General features: G+C 41.7%; 3 protein-coding genes and 1 long non-coding RNA gene across 5 annotated transcripts in view; 3 read left to right on the top strand and 1 right to left on the bottom strand.

Moving 5' to 3' along the window:
• Positions 1-1594, top strand: part of LOC115115129 (alpha-actinin-3-like) — a 52278-nt gene extending 50684 nt beyond the window's left edge. The window contains exon 22 of the mRNA XM_065025393.1: positions 618-1594. Within this exon, the coding sequence (XP_064881465.1) occupies positions 618-699 (82 nt within the window). The 3' untranslated portion in view covers positions 700-1594. The remainder of the gene's footprint in view (positions 1-617) is intronic.
• Positions 1595-7509: 5915 nt separating this feature from the next.
• On the bottom strand, positions 7510-18890 carry LOC115115139 (GTPase IMAP family member 5-like). The gene is made up of 2 exons (XM_029643630.2): positions 18630-18890; positions 7510-9962 (listed from the first exon to the last, which is right to left on the bottom strand). The coding sequence occupies exons 1-2, from the start codon at positions 18643-18645 to the stop codon at positions 8404-8406; spliced, it is 1575 nt and encodes a 524-aa protein (XP_029499490.2). The 5' UTR covers positions 18646-18890; the 3' UTR covers positions 7510-8403.
• Positions 10603-12742, top strand: LOC135574292 (uncharacterized). Of its 2 annotated transcripts, XM_065025392.1 has the most exons (9): positions 10603-10968; positions 11277-11347; positions 11435-11611; positions 11702-11763; positions 11846-11932; positions 12020-12061; positions 12130-12303; positions 12383-12418; positions 12516-12742. In XM_065025392.1, the coding sequence occupies exons 1-8, from the start codon at positions 10811-10813 to the stop codon at positions 12416-12418; spliced, it is 807 nt and encodes a 268-aa protein (XP_064881464.1). In that variant the 5' UTR covers positions 10603-10810; the 3' UTR covers positions 12516-12742. The 2 variants fall into 2 exon arrangements, with proteins under 2 accessions (XP_064881464.1, XP_064881463.1); XM_065025391.1 differs by lacking the exons at positions 12383-12418; positions 12516-12742 and having other exon boundaries at positions 12130-12374.
• Positions 12772-13966, top strand: LOC135574293 (uncharacterized). Its single transcript, XR_010465286.1, has 3 exons — positions 12772-13060; positions 13339-13450; positions 13545-13966. It is a non-coding gene; the product is annotated as an uncharacterized LOC135574293 (long non-coding RNA).
• Positions 18891-19243: the final 353 nt, after the last annotated feature.

Genomic DNA, 19243 nt, shown 5'->3' with positions numbered 1-19243 from the left:
ACCAGGTACATTAGACCTCTCTAGTAATATAATGTATCTCTTTAACCAGGTACATTAGACCTCTCTAGTAATATAATGTATATCTTTAACCAGGTACATTAGACCTCTAGAAATATAATGTATCTCTATGACCAGGTACATTAGATCTCTCTAGGAATATAATGTATCTCTATAACCAGGTACATTAGACCTCTCTAGTAATATAATGTGTCTCTATGACCAGGTACATTAGATCTCTCTAGGAATATAATGTATCTCTATAACCAGGTACATTAGACCTCTCTAGTAATATAATGTATCTCTTTAACCAGGTACATTAGACCTCTAGAAATATAATGTATCTCTATGACCAGGTACATTAGATCTCTCTAGGAATATAATGTATCTCTATAACCAGGTACATTAGACCTCTCTAGTAATATAATGTGTCTCTATGACCAGGTACATTAGATCTCTCTAGGAATATAATGTATCTCTATAACCAGGTACATTAGACCTCTCTAGTAATATAATGTGTCTCTATGACCAGGTACATTAGATCTCTCTAGGAATATAATGTATCTCTATAACCAGGTACATTAGACCTCTCTAGTAATGTAATGTATATCTATTACCAGGTACATTGGAGCTGACGGCCCAGCCGGAGCCCTCGACTACATCTCCTTCTCCAGCGCTCTCTATGGAGAGAGCGACTTGTAAACCCCCTCTCCTCCTCCTCTTCCTTTTCTCCTTCCTTTATCTTCCCCCTCTCCTGTATGGAGAGAGCGACTTGTTTCCCTCCTCTCCCTTCTCCTCTCCTCCTCTTTCCCCTTACTTGTCCTCCCTCTATCCTCCTCCTCTCAGTCATCTGAAGTTTCCCTCATTTTAAACCTTCCTCCATGTTGTCCACACTTCCCAGAGAGGAAGAGACTCACCATGTCCTGTTTAGGTCTGTCTGGATATCTTACTGTTTAACTGTCATCCCTCTCTCATTCATACTGTCATCTGTACTGCACCAAGTGCCTGATGAGCCAGAACACCTGCAGTCACACGATAATCCGCTTCACACTAGCCTTCAGTATGATCAACAGGACAGAGAGATCACAAAGGAAGAACAGAAATAAAGAAAAATACTAAAATGGTTGAACATTAGCAGAGTATTGGAGCACAGCCCCTCTGGCCCTACACTCTTAGGAAAAAGGGTTCCAAAAGGGTTCTACCTGGAACTAAAAAGGGTTCTTCAAAGGGCTCTCCTATAGGGACAGCTGAATAACCCTTTTATAGGTTCCAGATATCACCTTTTTTCTAAGAATTTACACCTGTCCTCTCAGAATATTAAAATATGTTTTGGTAAAATGGCTTTACAAAAATGTGCAATCTGATTGGTTGGTTATGTATTGTTGCAGATGCATATTGTGTTTATACTGTAGTGGAAATGCTGTCCAATCTGATTGGTTGGTTATGTATTGTTGCAGATGCATATTGTGTTTATACTGTAGTGGAAATGCTGTCCAATCTGATTGGTTGGTTATGTATTGTTGCAGATGCATATTGTGTTTATACTGTAGTGGAAATGCTGTCCAATCTGATTGGTTGGTTATGTATTGTTGCAGATGCATATTGTGTTTATACTGTAGTGGAAATGCTGTCCAATCTGATTGGTTGGTTATATTATTATTTGCAGATCTGATTGGTTGGTTATGCATGCATATTGTGTTTATACTGTAGTGGAAATGCTGTCCAATCTGATTGGTTGAATCCCCCCTTACACCCCAACTTCTTTATAGCACCCCTTATCCCAGAAGACATGCCCCTCCCTTTCCATAGAAACTTGTAACATTGTGCCAACGTTTTCATAACGTTGTCATTAAGTAGGTATCCCAACTATCCAAGATATACATGTTGAGTTATATTATGTGTAAGAAAGCCATGCAGTCTCAAGCTCACCTTCAACTCAGACAGACAAAGACAGACTGAAGTACCTGTTGTCAACCATTAATGTTATGTTAACATTAGTTGTCAATAATCAAATTTAGCCTGTGATTTTAGGGATTATTTTGGACGCACCCTAAATGAATGCAGTAGATCTGATGACCCCCCCCCAATAGGCCCAACAAGAGAGAGCAACCTGGGTAATGCATTGTGGATAAGAGTTAGTCAACCACTGGTCACCCGTCACCCTGCAGACAGGAAAGCTCATTTTGTTTGAAGGACAGGACGTCACCTCTCTCCTCTGTCCCCCTCTATCATCACTCCCTTCGTATTGCGGTTGTCTGTTTGCTGTGCGTTTTGAGAGGAGAGAAAGACAGAGAGAGGTGTTAAATAGAGAGAGAGCGAGAACGAGAGAGAGCGAGAACGAGACAGAGCGCAAGAGAGAGAGAGAGAGAGGGCGGGAGACAGGACATCAGGTAAAGAGACATGGTGAACCATAGTTAGGCCCCAGACTTCGTCCAAAATGGCACCCTATTCCCTATGTAGTGCACTACTTTTGACCTGATCCAAAGTAACCAAATTTACTACGTAGGGAAGAGGGTGTCATTTGGGACAGAGACAGCATCTGTAACTCCCATGTGTATGAATTCTTTATTTTCCTCATCTGTCTTCTCTATTATGCCCCTCCTCTCCTCCTCACTTTATTCTGTTCTATCACCCAGTCCAAGAGCTTGCTTCCACACCATCCATTTCAAAGTTAAAGACACACACCTTGGAATAAATTTAAAAAAGGGAAACTATATTACTATGTGAAGTTTTGTGTTGTGTTTTTATTTCCCATTGTTCACCATAAAAGGAGTGGCAATACTGTTGACGTTAGACCAGTTGCAACTGTTCACAAGTACAACCAATCCAGGATAGTTTAAATAATTAGTAAATAGTAAATTAGTAAATAATTAATTAAAAATAAATACAAGAACTGTAATACTTGTATGAATGTAAACACTGTAATGTGACTAAGATTAGTAAGACTTATAGTGCTTTCAGAAAGTATTCAAATTGGTATAATTGTCATATTTTTGTCAACGACCTACACATAATTATCTGTATTGTCAAAGTGGGAGAAAAAATGTAACATTTGTAAAACAAGTTAATAATATATCTTGATTAGATAAGTATTCAACCTCCTGAGTCAATACATGTTAGAATCACTTTTGGCAGTGATTACAGCTGTGATTCTTTCAGGGTAAGTCTCTAAGAGTGATTACAGCTGTGATTCTTTCAGGGTAAGTCTCTAAGAGTGATTACAGCTGTGATTCTTTCAGGGTAAGTCTCTAAGAGTGATTACAGCTGTGATTCTTTCAGGGTAAGTCTCTAAGAGTGATTACAGCTGTGATTCTTTCAGGGTAAGTCTCTAAGAGTGATTACAGCTGTGATTCTTTCAGGGTAGGTCTCTAAGAGTGATTACAGCTGTGATTCTTTCAGGGTAAGTCTCTAAGAGTGATTACAGCTGTGATTCTTTCAGGGTAAGTCTCTAAGAGTGATTACAGCTGTGATTCTTTCAGGGTAAGTCTCTAAGAGTGATTACAGCCATGATTCTTTCAGGGTAAGTCTCTAAGAGTGATTACAGCCGTGATTCTTTCAGGGTAAGTCTCTAAGAGTGATTACAGCTGTGATTCTTTCAGGGTAAGTCTCTAAGAGTGATTACAGCTGTGATTCTTTCAGGGTAAGTCTAAGAGTGATTACAGCCGTGATTCTTTCAGGGTAAGTCACTAAGAGTGATTACAGCCGTGATTCTTTCAGGGTAAGTCTCTAAGAGTGATTACAGCCGTGATTCTTTCTGGGTAAGTCTCTAAGAGTGATTACAGCCGTGATGCTTTCAGGGTAAGTCTCTAAGAGTGATTACAGCCGTGATTCTTTCAGCTGCCTTTTTGCATTATTATTATTTTTACCTTTTTCAAGCTCTGTCAAGTTGGTTGTTGATCATTGATAGACAGCCATTATTAAGTCTTGCCATAGATTATGAAGCTGATTTAAGTCAAAACTGTAACTAGGCCACTGGGAAACATTCAGTGTCGTCTTGGTAAGCAACTCCAGTATATATTTGGCAACATGTTTTAGGTTATTGTCCTGCTGAAAGGTGAATTTGTCTCCCAGTGTCTGTTGGAAAGCAGACAGAACCAGGTTTTCCTCTTTCTTGCCTGTGCTTAGCTCTACTCTGTTTATTTTTATCCTGAAAAACTTCCCAGTCCTGAATGATTACAAGCATACCCACAACATAATGCAGCTAACACAATGCTTGAAAATATGGACAGTGGTACTCAGTACTGGATTTGCCCCCAACATAACACTTTGTATTCAGGACAAAAGTGAATTGCTTTGGCACATTTTTTTGCAGTATTACTTTAGTGCCTTGTTGCAAAAAAGATTGGCACACCTGTATTTGGGGAGTTTCTCCCATTCTTCTCTGCAGATCATCTCAAGCTCTGTCAGTTTGGGTGGGGAGCGTCGCTGCACAGCTATTTTCAGGTCTCTCCAGAGATGTTCGATCGGGTTCAAGTCCGGGCTCTGACTGCGCCACTCAAGGACATTCAGAGACTTGTCCCGAAGCCACTCCTGCGTTGTCTTGGTTGTGTTCTTTTGGTCATTGTTCTTTTGGAAGGTGAACTTTGGCTCCAGTCTGAGGTCCAGAGCGCTCTGGAGCAGGTTTTCATCAAGGATCTCTCTCTGTACATTGCTCCATTCATCTTTCCCTCAATCTTGACTAGTCTCCCAGTCCCTGCCGCTGAAAAACATCCCCATAGCATGATGCTGCCACCGCCATGCTTCACCGTAGGGATGGTGCCAGGTTTCCTCCAGACGTGACACTTGACATTCAGGGTTCAATCTTGGTTTCATCAGACCATAGCAAAGGGTTTGAATACCTAAGTAAATAAGGTATTTGTTTTTATTTTCAATAAATATGCAAACAGAAAACCAGTTTTCGCTTTGTGTGTAGATTGATGTGAATTATTATTTTTTTAACAAGAAGGAGAGTGATGCATCAGATGACCTGGCCTCCACAATCCTCCGACCTCAACCAAATTGAGATGGTTCGGGATGAGTCGGACCGCAGAGAGAAGGAAAAGCCGCCAACAAGTGCTCAGCATATGTGGGAACTCCTTCAAGACGGTTGGAAAAGCATTCCAGGTGAAGCTGGTTGAGAGAATTCCAAGAGTGTGCAAAGCTGTCATCAAGGCAAAGTGTGGCTATTTGAAGAATCTCAAATATTAAATATATATTTTTTGGTTACTACATGATTCCATATGTTTTTTCATAGTTTTGATGTCTTCACTATTATTCTACAATGTAGAAAATAGTACAAATAAAGAAAAACCCTTGAATGAGTAGCTGACCGGTAGTGTATTTCCAGCTTTAGCTGAGATAATGAGCAAAGCATCATTTTTTTACAGCACCTTACACAACATGTATATACACTCATTTCCCTAATCAGCCCATTCACTGTGTCCAATTTGAAATATAGTTGAGTAGTGGAAACCAGAGTCTATCAAACCTGGGCTGTCTCTTGTGGAGGTCATAAGTAGGCTTTTCAAGAGGGAGAAAGTCAACAATCTGGTCAATCCACATTTTAAATGTAGGAGAAGAATTAGATGCCCACAGTAGGAGAATACATTTCTTAGCAAAGTATGTGATAGTCATGAACATATTTTCTCTGTCTGGATAAATAAAAAGTCCTGCTGGGCATTAAGAAGATAGAGACACAGGTTCATATGAAACTGTACAGCTAGTATTTTGTGTGCAGCAGTATGTATAGATTGCCAAAATCTGGTCATCTCTCTACAACTCCAAAATACATGTAGTAATTTTGGGTGCCATTTTCTGTGTGTTATTTTTCATTCTACTCATTACATCATTTACAGTGAAATGAAATATTTTAATCATTTGAAAATAGCAATCAAACATTTGCTATTGTAATTCTGTAAAACATTGAAATAAAATATTTGCTACCTTTCCTATCCTGATAGGCATTCAAAAGTGTTTTTGGGTGTCAGCGAAAATGTATGGAGTAAAAAGTACATACTTTTCTTTAGGAATGTAGTGAAGTAAAAAGTAAAAGTTGTCCAAAATATGAATAGTAGAGTACAGACACCCCCCCCCCCAAACTACTTCAGTTGTGCTGTGGAAGATCTTACACAGGGACACTCAAAGTCATTCTGAAATGAAACATTGTTTATTGTTAGCAAGCTGGAGAGGTCACAGTCAAACTAAGATGCGTAAAGTACTGGTCTGAAGTGAGCTCAAACGGGGCAGTCCCGTTTACTTCCCTTAGATACTGACACGTTCTATTGGCATGATTTAGTTTATTCACCATTTAGAATGAATGTTTGCTTCATTCATGTGACGACAAATACTGGGTCATGCATGTGACAGACCAATACCTCACGAGGCTTCTTCTCTCTGAGCCGAGGCCTTGAAACTGATACATCCATTTCTCTGAACAAGTTTCTGGGCGTACTGCCAAATTGCAGATACTGATAGTGAGGATTCGTTCAATCAGTCACTTGCATGAACACAGAAATGGGTTTATAGAAAAAGCACAAATATAACACAGAAATTGGTTATTAGAAAATCACAAACATTATCACTTCCATCAGAGTAGTACTTTAGAGTATGTTTTACTTAGGTACGTACTTTACACAACTGCACCAGGCAAGGTTGGTGGTGGGAAATGGGTTGGTGGTGGGTGATGGGGTGGTGATGGGTGGTGGGTGATGGGTGGGTGGGTGATGGGTGATGGGTTGGTGGTGGGTGATGGGTGATGGGTGGGTGATGGGTGGGGTTGGTGGTGGGTGATGGTGGTGGGTGATGGGTTGGGTTGGTGGTGGGTGATGGGGGTGGTGATGGGTTGGTGGTGGGGGTGGGTGATGGGTGATGGGTTGGTGGTGGGTGATGGGGTGGTGGGTGATGGTGGTGGGTGATGGGTGATGGGGGTGGGTGATGGTGGTGGGTGATGGGTTGGTGGTGGGTGATGGTGGTGGGTGATGGGTGATGGGTTGGTGGTGGGTGATGGGGGTGGGTGATGGGTGATGGGTTGGTGGTGGGTGATGGTGGTGGGTGATGGGTTGGTGGTGGGTGATGGGTTGGTGGTGGGTGATGGGTGATGGGTTGGTGGTGGGTGATGGGTGATGGGTTGGTGGTGGGTGATGGGTGATGGGTTGGTGATGGGTGATGGGTTGGTGGTGGGTGATGGTGGTGGGTGATGGGTGATGGGTTGGTGGTGGGTGATGGGGGTGGGTGATGGGTTGGTGGTGGGTGATGGGGGTAACACGTGGGTTCCTTGTGCCTAAACTTAAACAATCACATTCATTTTCTGCCCTTGAGGCAGATCTGCTCTTATAACAGGATGATTGGAATTGCTTGCTTGAACTCAACCAATCACATTTCTTGCCTAAACTTAAACTTTCACATTACTTTCTGCCTTTGAGATAGAGCTTCCCTGAACAAGATACTGAATAAGGAAAACTCTAATATGCTCTAAATACCTCTTATGCTTTAAAATAATTGACTGTTTTAATGTACACATGAATATCCAACAGATTGTGAACAATTAACCATTTTATTTTCGCAAGTAATTAAATCAGTGTAGAATACATGCCAGTCCACATTCCTAAAGTCTCAATCATTAAAAATAGTAAATACAGACAATACAATAGTGATCATAAAAAATAGGAAGATTTTTGAGTGAAGAAACTTAACATTTCCACAATGCAAAGCTGTGAAAAGGGAAACCCTGATATAAAATCAACATTGTGGTAAATATGATTTTATGAGCAGCTTCTCTGTCTCCAGTTTATTCAACTCATACAACATTATAACAACAGAGATGTAGTCATGCATGTTAAAAATGGAACAGTATAATTTTAGTCCGTTCCCTCGCTCGGACCAGGGACCCTCTGCACACATCGACAACAGTCACCCACGAAGCATCGTTACCCATCGCTCCACAAAAGCCACGGCCCTTGCAGAGCAAGGGGAACTACTACTTCAAGGTCTCAGAGCAAGTGACGTCACCGATTGAAACACTATTAGTGCAGACCACCACTAACTAGCTAGCCATTTCACATCAGTTACATATACAGTATAATGTGTTTACATCATTTACATTGAAAGGACATTTTCATTTTTCATTTAATCATTTGAAAATAGCAATCAAACATTTGCTACTGTAATTCTGTATAACATTGGAATCAAACATTTGCTACTGTAATTCTGTTAAAACACTGAAATAAAAAATGTGCTATTATAATTATGTTAAAACAATGACATGTTATAAGGTTTGATTTGTCCGAAATGTTTATTATTTGTTTGAACAGTTTTTCTTCTTCTGTGGTATGGTACTGACTGTTGTGTTTAGTAAACTATTGAAACAGAGGTTGTTAACACTCATTCACTCATTTCACCTGTGTTTTCTGAATACCTAGAGTGCTCCTGCTACTTCTTTTCTTCACTCAAACTCAGTTTGCTGTACCCCTCTGACACACTTCTTACACTGTCCAAAATACATTTTCCCCCCTCCAAGATATACTTACCCACCTCACAGACTGCCTCAGCTGCTTTCTTTACTGCCTCTCCTGGTGTCTGTGCATCCTCTGCTGCACCAGCTCCAACTATGCCCCCTCCTATTCCTCCTGCTAATAATGCTATCACACCAACAGCTATGCCTAACCCTGTACCCACTCCAATGTTTGCCCCAGCTCCTCCTACTGCTGCTCCTGCTGCTGCTCCTCCTCCAGATACTCCTCCAGCTACTGCTCCTGCTACTCCTGCTGCTGCTGCTTCTCCTCCTGCTGCTGCTAATCCTCCTGCTGCTACTCCTCCCGCTACTCCTCCTGCTGCTGCCGCTACTCCTCCTGCTGCTGCTGCTACTCCTCCTGCTGCTGCTACTCCTTCTGCTACTCCTGCTGCTGTTGCTAGTCCTCCTGCTGCTCCCGCTACTCCTCCTGCTGCTGCCGTTACTCCTCCTCCTGCTACTCCTGCTGCTGTTGCTACTCCTCCTGCTGCTGCCGTTACTCCTCCTCCCGCTACTCCTCCTGCTGCTGCCGTTACTCCTCCTCCCGCTCCTCCTCCTGCTGCTGCCGTTACTCCTCCTCCTGCTACTCCTCCTGCTACTCCTCCTGCTGCTCCCGCTGCTGCTTTTGCCGCTGCTGCTTTTGCTGCTGCTCCTATACTACTTAAGAGAGAAAGTACTACTGCTAATGACCCTACAACCCCAAGGAACGCTCCTACTACTACACCTGTTGCTACCCCTGACAACTTGATCAAGAGTTTCTTTCTCGCTCTTTCCTTGGCTAGTTTTTCGTTCTCTTCCTCTGACATCTGGCTGTTTGACTCTCTAAGACTCTCTTTCTCTGCTTGTATGACTCCATGCACTGCTTGATGCATCTCATTGGTGTAGCATCTTCCTCCGCCCTCTCTCTCTATGGTGTTGAGTAACTCTGCTACTTGGTACTGGTTGTTCCTGTACTGACCCTGCTGACTGGTATTCCAGTGTTTGTTGTCAATGACGTGACAGCGGCCACCACATTTCTCCACAAGCTCACTCAGTTTCTTATTTGTTTTCACAAAATCCTGAATAGTTTTTCCTTCATGAAGCTGGTCACCGTAAATGAAGAGAACTGTGGCATAATTAAAGATCTTTCGTGAAAAAAGGTTCTCGATTTGTGTGATGACTCTTTCCTCGAGGACTGTGTACTTTTCCACTTTAAGCACAATGAGAAAGGCATGTGGACCCGGAGCACACTCTACAATACATTTCACTAGTTCAGGTTTCAGCTCCTCTTCAGGGATGTCTGTGTCAAAGAGTCCAGGTGTGTCTACTACAGTGACCTTTCTTCCATTGATGTCCTTGGTCTTTGCTTCACACTTTTGCGTTCCGGACTTGGCTGAACTGTCTATCTTGAACTCTTCATCTCCTCCAAAGATGGTGTTTCCTGCACTGCTTTTGCCACTTCCTGTTTTCCCCAGCAGCACAATCCTCATTGGGTTTGACTCTATAGGGAGGAGGGGTTGTCATTATGACTTAAATGTATTTTCATTAACACACTGGACATATTATTTATAGTAATATCCATGTACAATCAAAGATCTCTAAAGGATCCCTGTGTCATTAATGAATTCATTGGTAACACATTTCTTGTAATTAAGTGTATCTTAAATATTACAGTAAAGCTAGAGTCCTTTATTGGAACAATAACAAAGTGGTCACCCCACCTCTACTTTGGTAAAGAGCTGAGGGATGAGCCTGGAGAAATGTAACCACTTTCAAATTCATAGACAGAGCTACAATCTGACCAAAATGATAGCTCTAACAATGTTTTGATGCTAAACAAAGTTTGTTCACATTAACAATGTTTAAAAACAGAGTAAAACAGGCTTAGCTACATGTTTTGGGTTCTGATGGGGTACAACAGGTGAATTAAGCTCATGAGGCATAATATATATTGTCCAGTGGGAAAGTATTCAGACCCCTTGTCACGGGCGTCCACCTCTTCATCTGAAGAGGAGAGGCGAGAAGGATCGGAGGAACAAAATGCGCCGTGGTATGTGTTCATGATGAATATTTAATCAAAGAAAACACTGAATACAAACTATACAAAAACAATAAACAAATAACGACCGCGAAGGCACAAAAGTAGAATTAAGACATCCGGGATAAATGACTCAGCTGAGCTCAATGAAGCCAAAACATGTGCGTCCAGGCTTAATTGGTTGCACAAAGACCAAGCCAGGATGAGCAGACACGGATTCATTAAGCCAGGTGAAACCAATCCTGGATAGGTGCGCGCTCACGGCTCACTCAAATAGACCCCGCCACAGATCACAGATTAACTGATTTACCATGGCAACTAGAGCCGCGTACTTTTCCCCGTCGGAAGCACAAATCCTCATGGAGGCATACGAGGAGGTAAAAGATATAATTAAGAAGAAAGGCAACACCGCCACAGTGATAAAGCAAAGAGAAAAAGCGTGGCAAAGTATTGCAGACCGCCTGAATGCGTAAGTAGTGCACAATTACACACTCACCGCTCCGCTGAAACATCACAATTACAATTCAAATATTTAATTCACATCTCCAAAAATGCAGTTGTACTGTAATTATGAAACGGTTAAATTTTTAATTGAAATGCACTGCAGATATGAGTGAAATTGTGTAAAGTAACTCCATCACACTGTATAAAGCTATGATATTTTTTTAAATATTTTTACTGAAAACAAGACAAAAATACCAAGTAATTTTTTGCAGTGTGACTCCATTAAGTGTGTGGTGTGTGTGTGTGTGTGTGTGTGTGTGTGTGTGTGTGTAGATTAAACATGAACGGGCCAAAACAGACATGGCAGCAGGTCAAAATCAAATACAAGAACATTCTGCAGAATGGTATGGTCCCTGACTAATATTTAACAAAGCACAAGCATATATTGTACCCAGAAGGTGCCTGCTCACACATTGTCTGTACTGTTTTAGCAGTGAAAAAGAATACCCACAGACAAGGCACGGGTGGTGGGTCACCTAAGGCTGACCTTACCCCAGCAGAGGACATGGCCTTGGAGCTAAATAAAGGCAGGCCCGTCTTAGAGGGGATCCCTGGGGGGAAAGAGACGAGCATAGGTTCCTCCCAAGATGCCACCCGCTTCATTCAAGGTATGTCCTTCCATCCCTACATGGGATACAACCACATTCATATTGAATCAATTTGGACTGTCTGACTTTGGTTTACCTATTGCCTTGCAGTGCCTGGCAGCACTGTGTTCCTGTTAGAGCCACCAGCACAAGCACCAGACGATGCTGATCCAGTGAGTACTCCATCAAAGGCATACTGTAGGCCTGGCATGTCTTGTCTACTAGCTTCAATATGAATCCGATTAAATGTGATAGGGTGAAGGCCCCAGTGCAGCAGCAACAGCACATGATGGAGACGATGATGAGGAGGAGACCATCTCTCTGGATTCCAGAAGGCATGAGGTATCATGTTAAGACTGTGAAAGTACTATTTACTCTACAATGGTGAGGAGTCCTCATCAAAATCAAAAAATCTAATTTCTTTTACAGGACCCAGATGCTATACAGTGGGAAAACCAGCCTGGCAACATAGTGCGTATTAATAAAAGGACACCACATCCTGCCAAATTCCAGCTGCGCTAATTGTATTGTGTTCACAGAGCTCACAAGCTATCAGAAAGTTGTATGGCAACCACCTCCGGCGCCAAATAGAACTGGCAGACATAGACATTCAGTACAAGAAGAAAAAGATGGAAAATCTTGCACTGGAGTCCGAAATAAAAAAGAGGACAATTATGAAACTGGACCTTGAAATAAAAAAACTTGAGAGGGAGGTGAGATATGCCTTCAATGTACACTGTATGCTAACTGTAACACAAATGTATTAATCATTATTTTTCTTTCCTCCCCCAGCTCCAAGAAGATGACACAGCTCAAAATAAAAATTAGGTATATTCTCGTAAAGTCAAGTGAGCCATGACATATGAGCTCTTATTGTGAGCACACAGGACGGTGGCATCTTTCTAAGGTTTTTTTATTTTCCCAGCAATCAGTACAACCAAGTCATCGTTATAAGGCATCGCCCTCTTTTGCCCACCCCCAGCACCAGGTGTGGCCACTAGCCTATATGAAGGCCCAAAATTGTGTGTTCCTTTCTGCTCTGACAATGGCATGCCCATTCGTGCGAGATGTGGTGGATGAAGAAGCACTTGTGCTGAGGAGAGCCTTCAGGCGAGAAAGGGTCTTCAGGGACCGGTTGGACCCACTGGCCTTCCCTGTGACCATGAAAGATACAGGTTTTCTGCAGATGGCATCAGGTATCTATGCAGACTACTGGGTCCCAGGATTAAGCACCGCACTGCACGGAGCCATGCACTGAGTGTGGAGCAAATGGTTTGTGTGGCCTTGCGCTTTTTGCTAGTGGAGCCTTCCTGTACTCAGTGGGGGATGCAGAACAGCTGAACAAGGCCACAATTTGCCGCACAATAAGGAGTGTGTGTCTGGCTATCAAAGCATTAGCAGATGTCTTCATCTCCTTCCCTGGCCACAGAAGACTCTGTGACATCAAAGAGGAGTTCTATAGGATTGCAGGTAAGAGGATCTACAAATTACAGGACAACTGTTAACACATAGTAGGATACTCATTACTTTGTGTGACAGGTTTCCCCAATGTCATTGGTGCAGTGGACTGCACACACAAGGATAAAAGCCCCTCAGGTGCCCATGAGGCCGATTTTGTGAATAGGAAATCCTTTCACAGCATTAATGTTCAGGTGAACATAACTTTTTGATATTGTCCATTGACGAACACTCTGCATTGCCAGTGATGTGCATTGATTGGTGTAATATTCCTCATCTTATGATTTCAGATGGTCTGCAATGCTGACTGTGTGATCAGCAATGTTGTGGCAAAATGGCCTGGCTCAGTCCATGACTCCAGAATCTTTCGGGCCTCTGAAATCTCTCAGTGCCTATCACAAGGTAAGCCACACAACCCCTATTTATAACCATCATGGCTGTGTCAAGAATATCACTGTGTTTATGAGGTAGTAATGATGAGATTTTGTGTTGACAGGTGAATTCTCTGGTGTGTTGCTGGGAGACAGGGGTATGGCTGCCAGCCTTTTCTCCTGACACCTTTCACAGACCCCCAGGAAGCACAGCAGGCCTACAACCATGCCCATGCCAGGACCAGGGCCAGAGTTGAAATGACCTTTGGCCTCCTGAAGGCACGCTTTCACTGCCTTCACAAATTAAGGGTCAGCCCTGTTAGGGCATGTGATATTACTGTGGCTTGTGCTGTCCTCCACAATGTGGCCTGCCTGAGGAAGGAGAGGGCCCCCAGAGTGCCACCAGCCATGGACTGGGACAATCCGGCAATCTTCCTGATGACGACAGTGGTCGGCTGCTGAGGGACCAATATGTGTTGAATTATTTTAGTTAGTATGTGTGCTTTCAATTTTGGTTAAATATGTCCTGCGGTGGCAGAGGAATTTGGGTTTTTTGGGTTCGTTTTTGACCAATTTGGCCTCTTATGATGTTTGTGCGGTATACTGTGTGTAATACAAGGCTGCAGGGAGGCTACTGCATCCATTCATTTGTCTGTTCAGTTGATGTGTATGGATTTGTCCTGCATTTATTTTAGTGTGCAGACATGCAGGGTGTGTTATATACAGACCTTTGAATGTGTATGTATCATTTTGTATAATATGCTTGGATTCTGTGCTTTTCATCTTGTAGAGTCACTGTGACTTCAGTTTCGAAAGGAGCTGATGGTTTACCTGCTTTGTTTTGTCCTTATTCAATAAAGGAACATAATGTTACACATTGTGTTTTTATATTCATATGGAATGTGTATTTGTTTATATGACAGAGTACTAGGGCCACACTGAAGAAAAAGGATAAAGTCATAAATTTATGAGGCTGGTTCTTTCTGCAGAAAAGCTACATATTGTTTTTACAGTTTTGATACTTATGACAATGTGATACTTAATATTCTGGCACATCAGCATGTCTTTGTTTATGAAACCATACTGAAGTACAATTTCACGAAATGCCCCACATCTGTCATTTTAACAACTGTCCTCCTTTAAAACAACTGGTTACAATATTATGACTTGTGTTTTTTCCCTCTGTGGCCCTAATATTCTATCATTTTATATATAGCCTTATAGTCTATGGGAAACTGTAAATTATCTAATGATAGCAACATCATCTAAAAATCATTTTTTATCCAAAATCATTGAAATTAATGATCACAAACGTTTAAATAATAACAGTGGGTCTAGTTATATGTGATAACAATGTATAGTGAGCAGTGAAATAACTATTGGTTTCCATTTGTGGTGACTGCTGACTGACATTAGGGATGAGATTAAATAGATCCTGGAATTTAGCCTGGTCTGGAGCAGGCTAGCTCCACAGAATAAATCTCCATGGTAATTTATACCATAACATATCCTCCTGCCCCCTATCCATCTTTAGTGCAACCGGATTACGGATCAATTGAGCCAGGATCACCAAGATATCCTGGCTTAATCCCTTATCCTAGTTTTGTGCAACAGGCCCCTGTGCTGACACAAGCAACTAACATAGACAATCACCCACAAACAAACAGTGCAACCCAGGCTACCTAAGTATGATTCTCAATCAGAGACAACTAATGACACCTGCCTCTGATTGAGAACCATACTAGGCAGAAACATACAAATCCCAAAATGATAGAAAAACAAACATAGACTGCCCACCCCAACTCACGCCCTGACCATACTAAATAATGACAAAACAACGGAAATAAAGGTCAGAACGTGACACGTTACGTTACGTTACAGCCTTATACAGTTGAAGTTGGAAGTTTACATACACCTTAGCCAAATACATTTAAACTCAGTTTTTCACAATTCCTGACATTTAATACGAGTAAAATTTCCCTGTCTTAGGTAAGTTAAGATCACCACTTTATTTTAAGAATGTGAAATGTCAGAATAATAGTAGAGAGAATTATTTATTTCAGCTTTTATTTCTTTCATCACATTCCCAGTGGGTCAGAAGTTTACATACACTCAATACGCATTTGGTAGCATTGCTTTTAAATTGTTTAACTTGGGTCAAATGTTTCGGGTAGCCTTCCACAAGCTTCCCACAATAAGTTGGGTGAATGTTGGCCCATTACTCCTTACAGACTTGGTGTAACTCAGGTTTGTAGGCCTCCCTGCTCGCACACCCTTTTTCAGTTCTGCTCACAAATTGTCTATGAGATTGAGGTCAGGGCTTTGTGATGGCCACTCCAATACCTTGACATTGTTGTCCTTTGGAAGTATGCTTGGGCTCATTGTCCATTTTGAAGACCCATTTGCGACCAAGAGTTAACTTCCTAACTGATGTCTTGAGATGTTGCTTCAATATATCCACGTAATTTTCCTCTCTCATGAAGCCATCTATTTTGTGAAGTGCACCAGTCACTCCTGCAGCAAAGCACCCCCACAACATGATACTGCCACCCCGGTGCTTCACGGTTGGGATGGTGTTCTTCGGCTTGTAAGTCTCCCCATTTTCCCTCCAAACATAACGATGGTCATTATGGCCAAACAATTATGTTTTTGTTTCATCAGACCAGAGGATATTTCTTCAAAAAGGGCCATCTTTGTCCCCATGTGCAGTTGCAAACCGTAGTCTGTTTTTTTTATGGAGGTTTTGGAGCAGTGGCTTCTTCCTTCCTTTGCGGCCTTTCAGGTTATGTCAATATAGGACTCGTTTTTACTGTGGAAATAGATACTTTTTATTTTTTATTTATTTCACCTTTATTTAACCAGGTAGGCTAGTTGAGAACAAGTTCTCATTTGCAACTGCGACCTGGCCAAGATAAAGCATAGCAGTGTGAACAGACAACACAGAGTTACACATGGAGTAAACAATTAACAAGTCAATAACACAGTAGAAAAAAGGGGGAGTCTATATACAATGTGTGCAAAAGGCATGAGGAGGTAGGCGAATAATTACAATTTTGCAGATTAACACTGGAGTGATAAATGATCAGATGGTCATGTACAGGTAGAGATACTGGTGTGCAAAAGAGCAGAAAAGTAAATAAATATAAACAGTATGGGGATGAGGTAGGTCAATTGGGTGGGCTATTTACCGATAGACTATGTACAGCTGCAGCGATCGGTTTGCTGCTCAGATAGCAGATGTTTGAAGTTGGTGTGGGAGATAAAAGTCTCCAACTTCAGCGATTTTTGCAATTCGTTCCAGTCACAGGCTGCAGAGAACTGGAACGAAAGGCGGCCAAATGAGGTGGTGGCTTTAGGGGTGATCAGTGAGATACACCTGCTGGAGCGCGTGCTACGGGTGGGTGTTGCCATTGTGACCACTGAACTGAGATAAGGTGGAGCTTTACCTAGCATGAACTTGTAGATGACCTGGAGCCAGTGGGTCTGGCGATGAATATGTAGCGAGGGCCAGCCGACTAGAGCATACAGGTCGCAGTGGTGGGTGGTATAAGGTGCTTTAGTAACAAAACGGATGGCACTGTGATAAACTGCATCCAGTTTGCTGAGTAGAGTATTGGAAGCTATTTTGTAGATGACATCGCCGAAGTCGAGGATCGGTAGGATAGTCAGTTTTTCTAGGGTAAGTTTGGTGGCGTGAGTGAAGGAGGCTTTGGCTGGGGAGCGTTGCTGCACAGCTATTTTCAGATCTCTCCAGATCGGGTTCAAGTCCGGGCTCTGGCTGGGAAACTCAAGGACATTCAGAGACTTGTCCAGAAGCCATTCCTGCGTTGTCTTGGCTGTGTGCTTAGGGCCGTTGTCCTTTTGCAAGGTGTACCTTCGCCCCAGTCTGAGGTCCTGAGCACTCTGGAGCAGGCTTTCATCAAGGATATCTCTGTAATTTGCTCCGTTCATCTTTCCCTGACCAAGGTCCTTCTCCCCCGATTGCTCAGTTTGGCCGGACGACCAGATCTAGGACGAATCTTGGTGGTTCCAAACTTCTTCCATTAAAAAATGATAAAGGTCGCTGTGTTCTTGGGGACCTTCAATGCTGCAGAAATGTTTTGGTACCCTTTCCCATATCTGTTCCTTGACACAATCCTGTCTCGGAGCTCTACGGATAATTCCTTCAACCTCATGGCTTGTTTTTTGCTCTGCCATGCACTGTCAACTGTGGGACCTTATATAGACAGGTGTGTGCCTTTCCAAATCATGTCCAGTCAATTGAATTTACCACAGGTGGACTCCAATCAAGTTGTAGAAATATTTAAAAGATGCTCTGGTATACATTTGCAAAAATGTCAAAAAAACTGTTTTCGCTTTTCATTATGGGGTATTGTGTGTAGATTGATGAGGGAAAACAAATATTTAATACATTTTTTAAAAGGCTGTAACGTAACAAAATGTAGAAAAAGTCAAGGGGTCTGTGTACTTCAAGAATCAATGGGTACATATAAGTACATATAATTAATACAAAATTCAAACAATGGATGTAATAACTTTGGATCTATTAACTTGATTGCCCCTTTAATGAAATGTGTGGTAAAAAGTTGATTAACTATATAAATCAACTAATCTACATGACACAATTGCTAACAGAACTACAAGCAATGAATAAGAAAATACTCTCCATGCTTGTCGACAAGTGTTTTTCTGTATGAGTAAACGTGTCTATTGGTTTGATCCAAAAGAGTGAAGGAACATAGGAGCTCTCTAAGCATCTTCACTGACTTTCTGTTATATTGAATCTAAAGTTTAAGTTCAGAGAAAATGTCCCACTTTGTTAACTAAATGGATCTTCCTAGATTCTCTATAGAGTATCTCTATGGTGAGACTCCTCCTGTACACTTCTCATTTGTAGCAGAATAAATATGGGGTTTATTCTTTACTTCAGCATCACTCTGTAGCATGCATACAGCTCCATTCAGTGCATATTAAGTAATGCCCAACTTGACATCTCGTAACAGTATAAAGGCCCTCACTGCCAAAATCATGAACAATCCCTTTAAATTAAAGTATTTAGTTGTTTGCCTCTATAGTCCAGAAGTCAGTAATGTGAAGATAAGCAATAGTAGCAGAATTATTCTAGTCCTGATTTAATTAAAGCTCTGACCAGGAAACCACCACATAATGTCATCTAAAACTCAAATATGTACTATTTAACAGACACTCACCAGACAATGAAGACATCTTCTCATAAAGACAAATATCCTCTTCTCATATGACAGAATGTGAACTTAAAACAGTCTATTTAGCTGTGTCTAAAGGTTGTCTGCTATGAGGAAGGAATGGAGTGTTGAAACCTGCATGTGTTATGTCTTTCCAGGAAGATGTTTCTCTGCCTTCGTTCACTCCGCTTCACCGATCTGTGACAACTGTTAAGGTGTAAGCAATAGCTCTATCTAGTTTGCGCCACACTGCTTCACATATCCAGTCCCATCAGATCTGTGAAGGGGAGTAAATGAGAGCAGAGGGGAGTGACTATCTTCCCTGGAATGACACATAGCTATTGTCTCTCTTGTTATCTCTGTAGTTCCCCGTAACTACATGACATGTCATACAGTACTGCTGACCTTGGTAATATGACAGCCATAAAACCAAACGGAATGGTACGAGTTTTGTGATTACATTTTGTTTATAGCTGTTAAATACCCTTGAGATGAAATGAAATGAAATGCTCCAAGATGATGTATGAAACATGTAAAAAAAGAGCTATATTCATAAAGTATTAACCTATTGAGTTGAATGTTTATAAAGAGTAAACACTAGGAAACTCTATATTTTACTT

This window comes from Oncorhynchus nerka, linkage group LG12 (assembly GCF_034236695.1).
Source record: "Oncorhynchus nerka isolate Pitt River linkage group LG12, Oner_Uvic_2.0, whole genome shotgun sequence".
NCBI classification, from domain to species: domain Eukaryota; kingdom Metazoa; phylum Chordata; class Actinopteri; order Salmoniformes; family Salmonidae; genus Oncorhynchus; species Oncorhynchus nerka.
The sequence above is the reverse complement of the archived record's forward strand: the minus strand, read 5'-3'. Positions and strand labels throughout refer to the sequence as shown.

Excerpts from the sequence above, each read along its gene's own strand:
- LOC135574292 (XM_065025391.1), top strand. The coding sequence starts at position 10,811 with ATGGCAACTAGAGCCGCGTACTTTTCCCCGTCGGAAGCACAAATCCTC. Across the intron at positions 11,348-11,434 it reads CAAGAACATTCTGCAGAATG|CAGTGAAAAAGAATACCCAC; the intron begins GTATGGTCCCTG and ends GTACTGTTTTAG. Across the intron at positions 11,933-12,019 it reads TGGATTCCAGAAGGCATGAG|GACCCAGATGCTATACAGTG; the intron begins GTATCATGTTAA and ends TTTCTTTTACAG.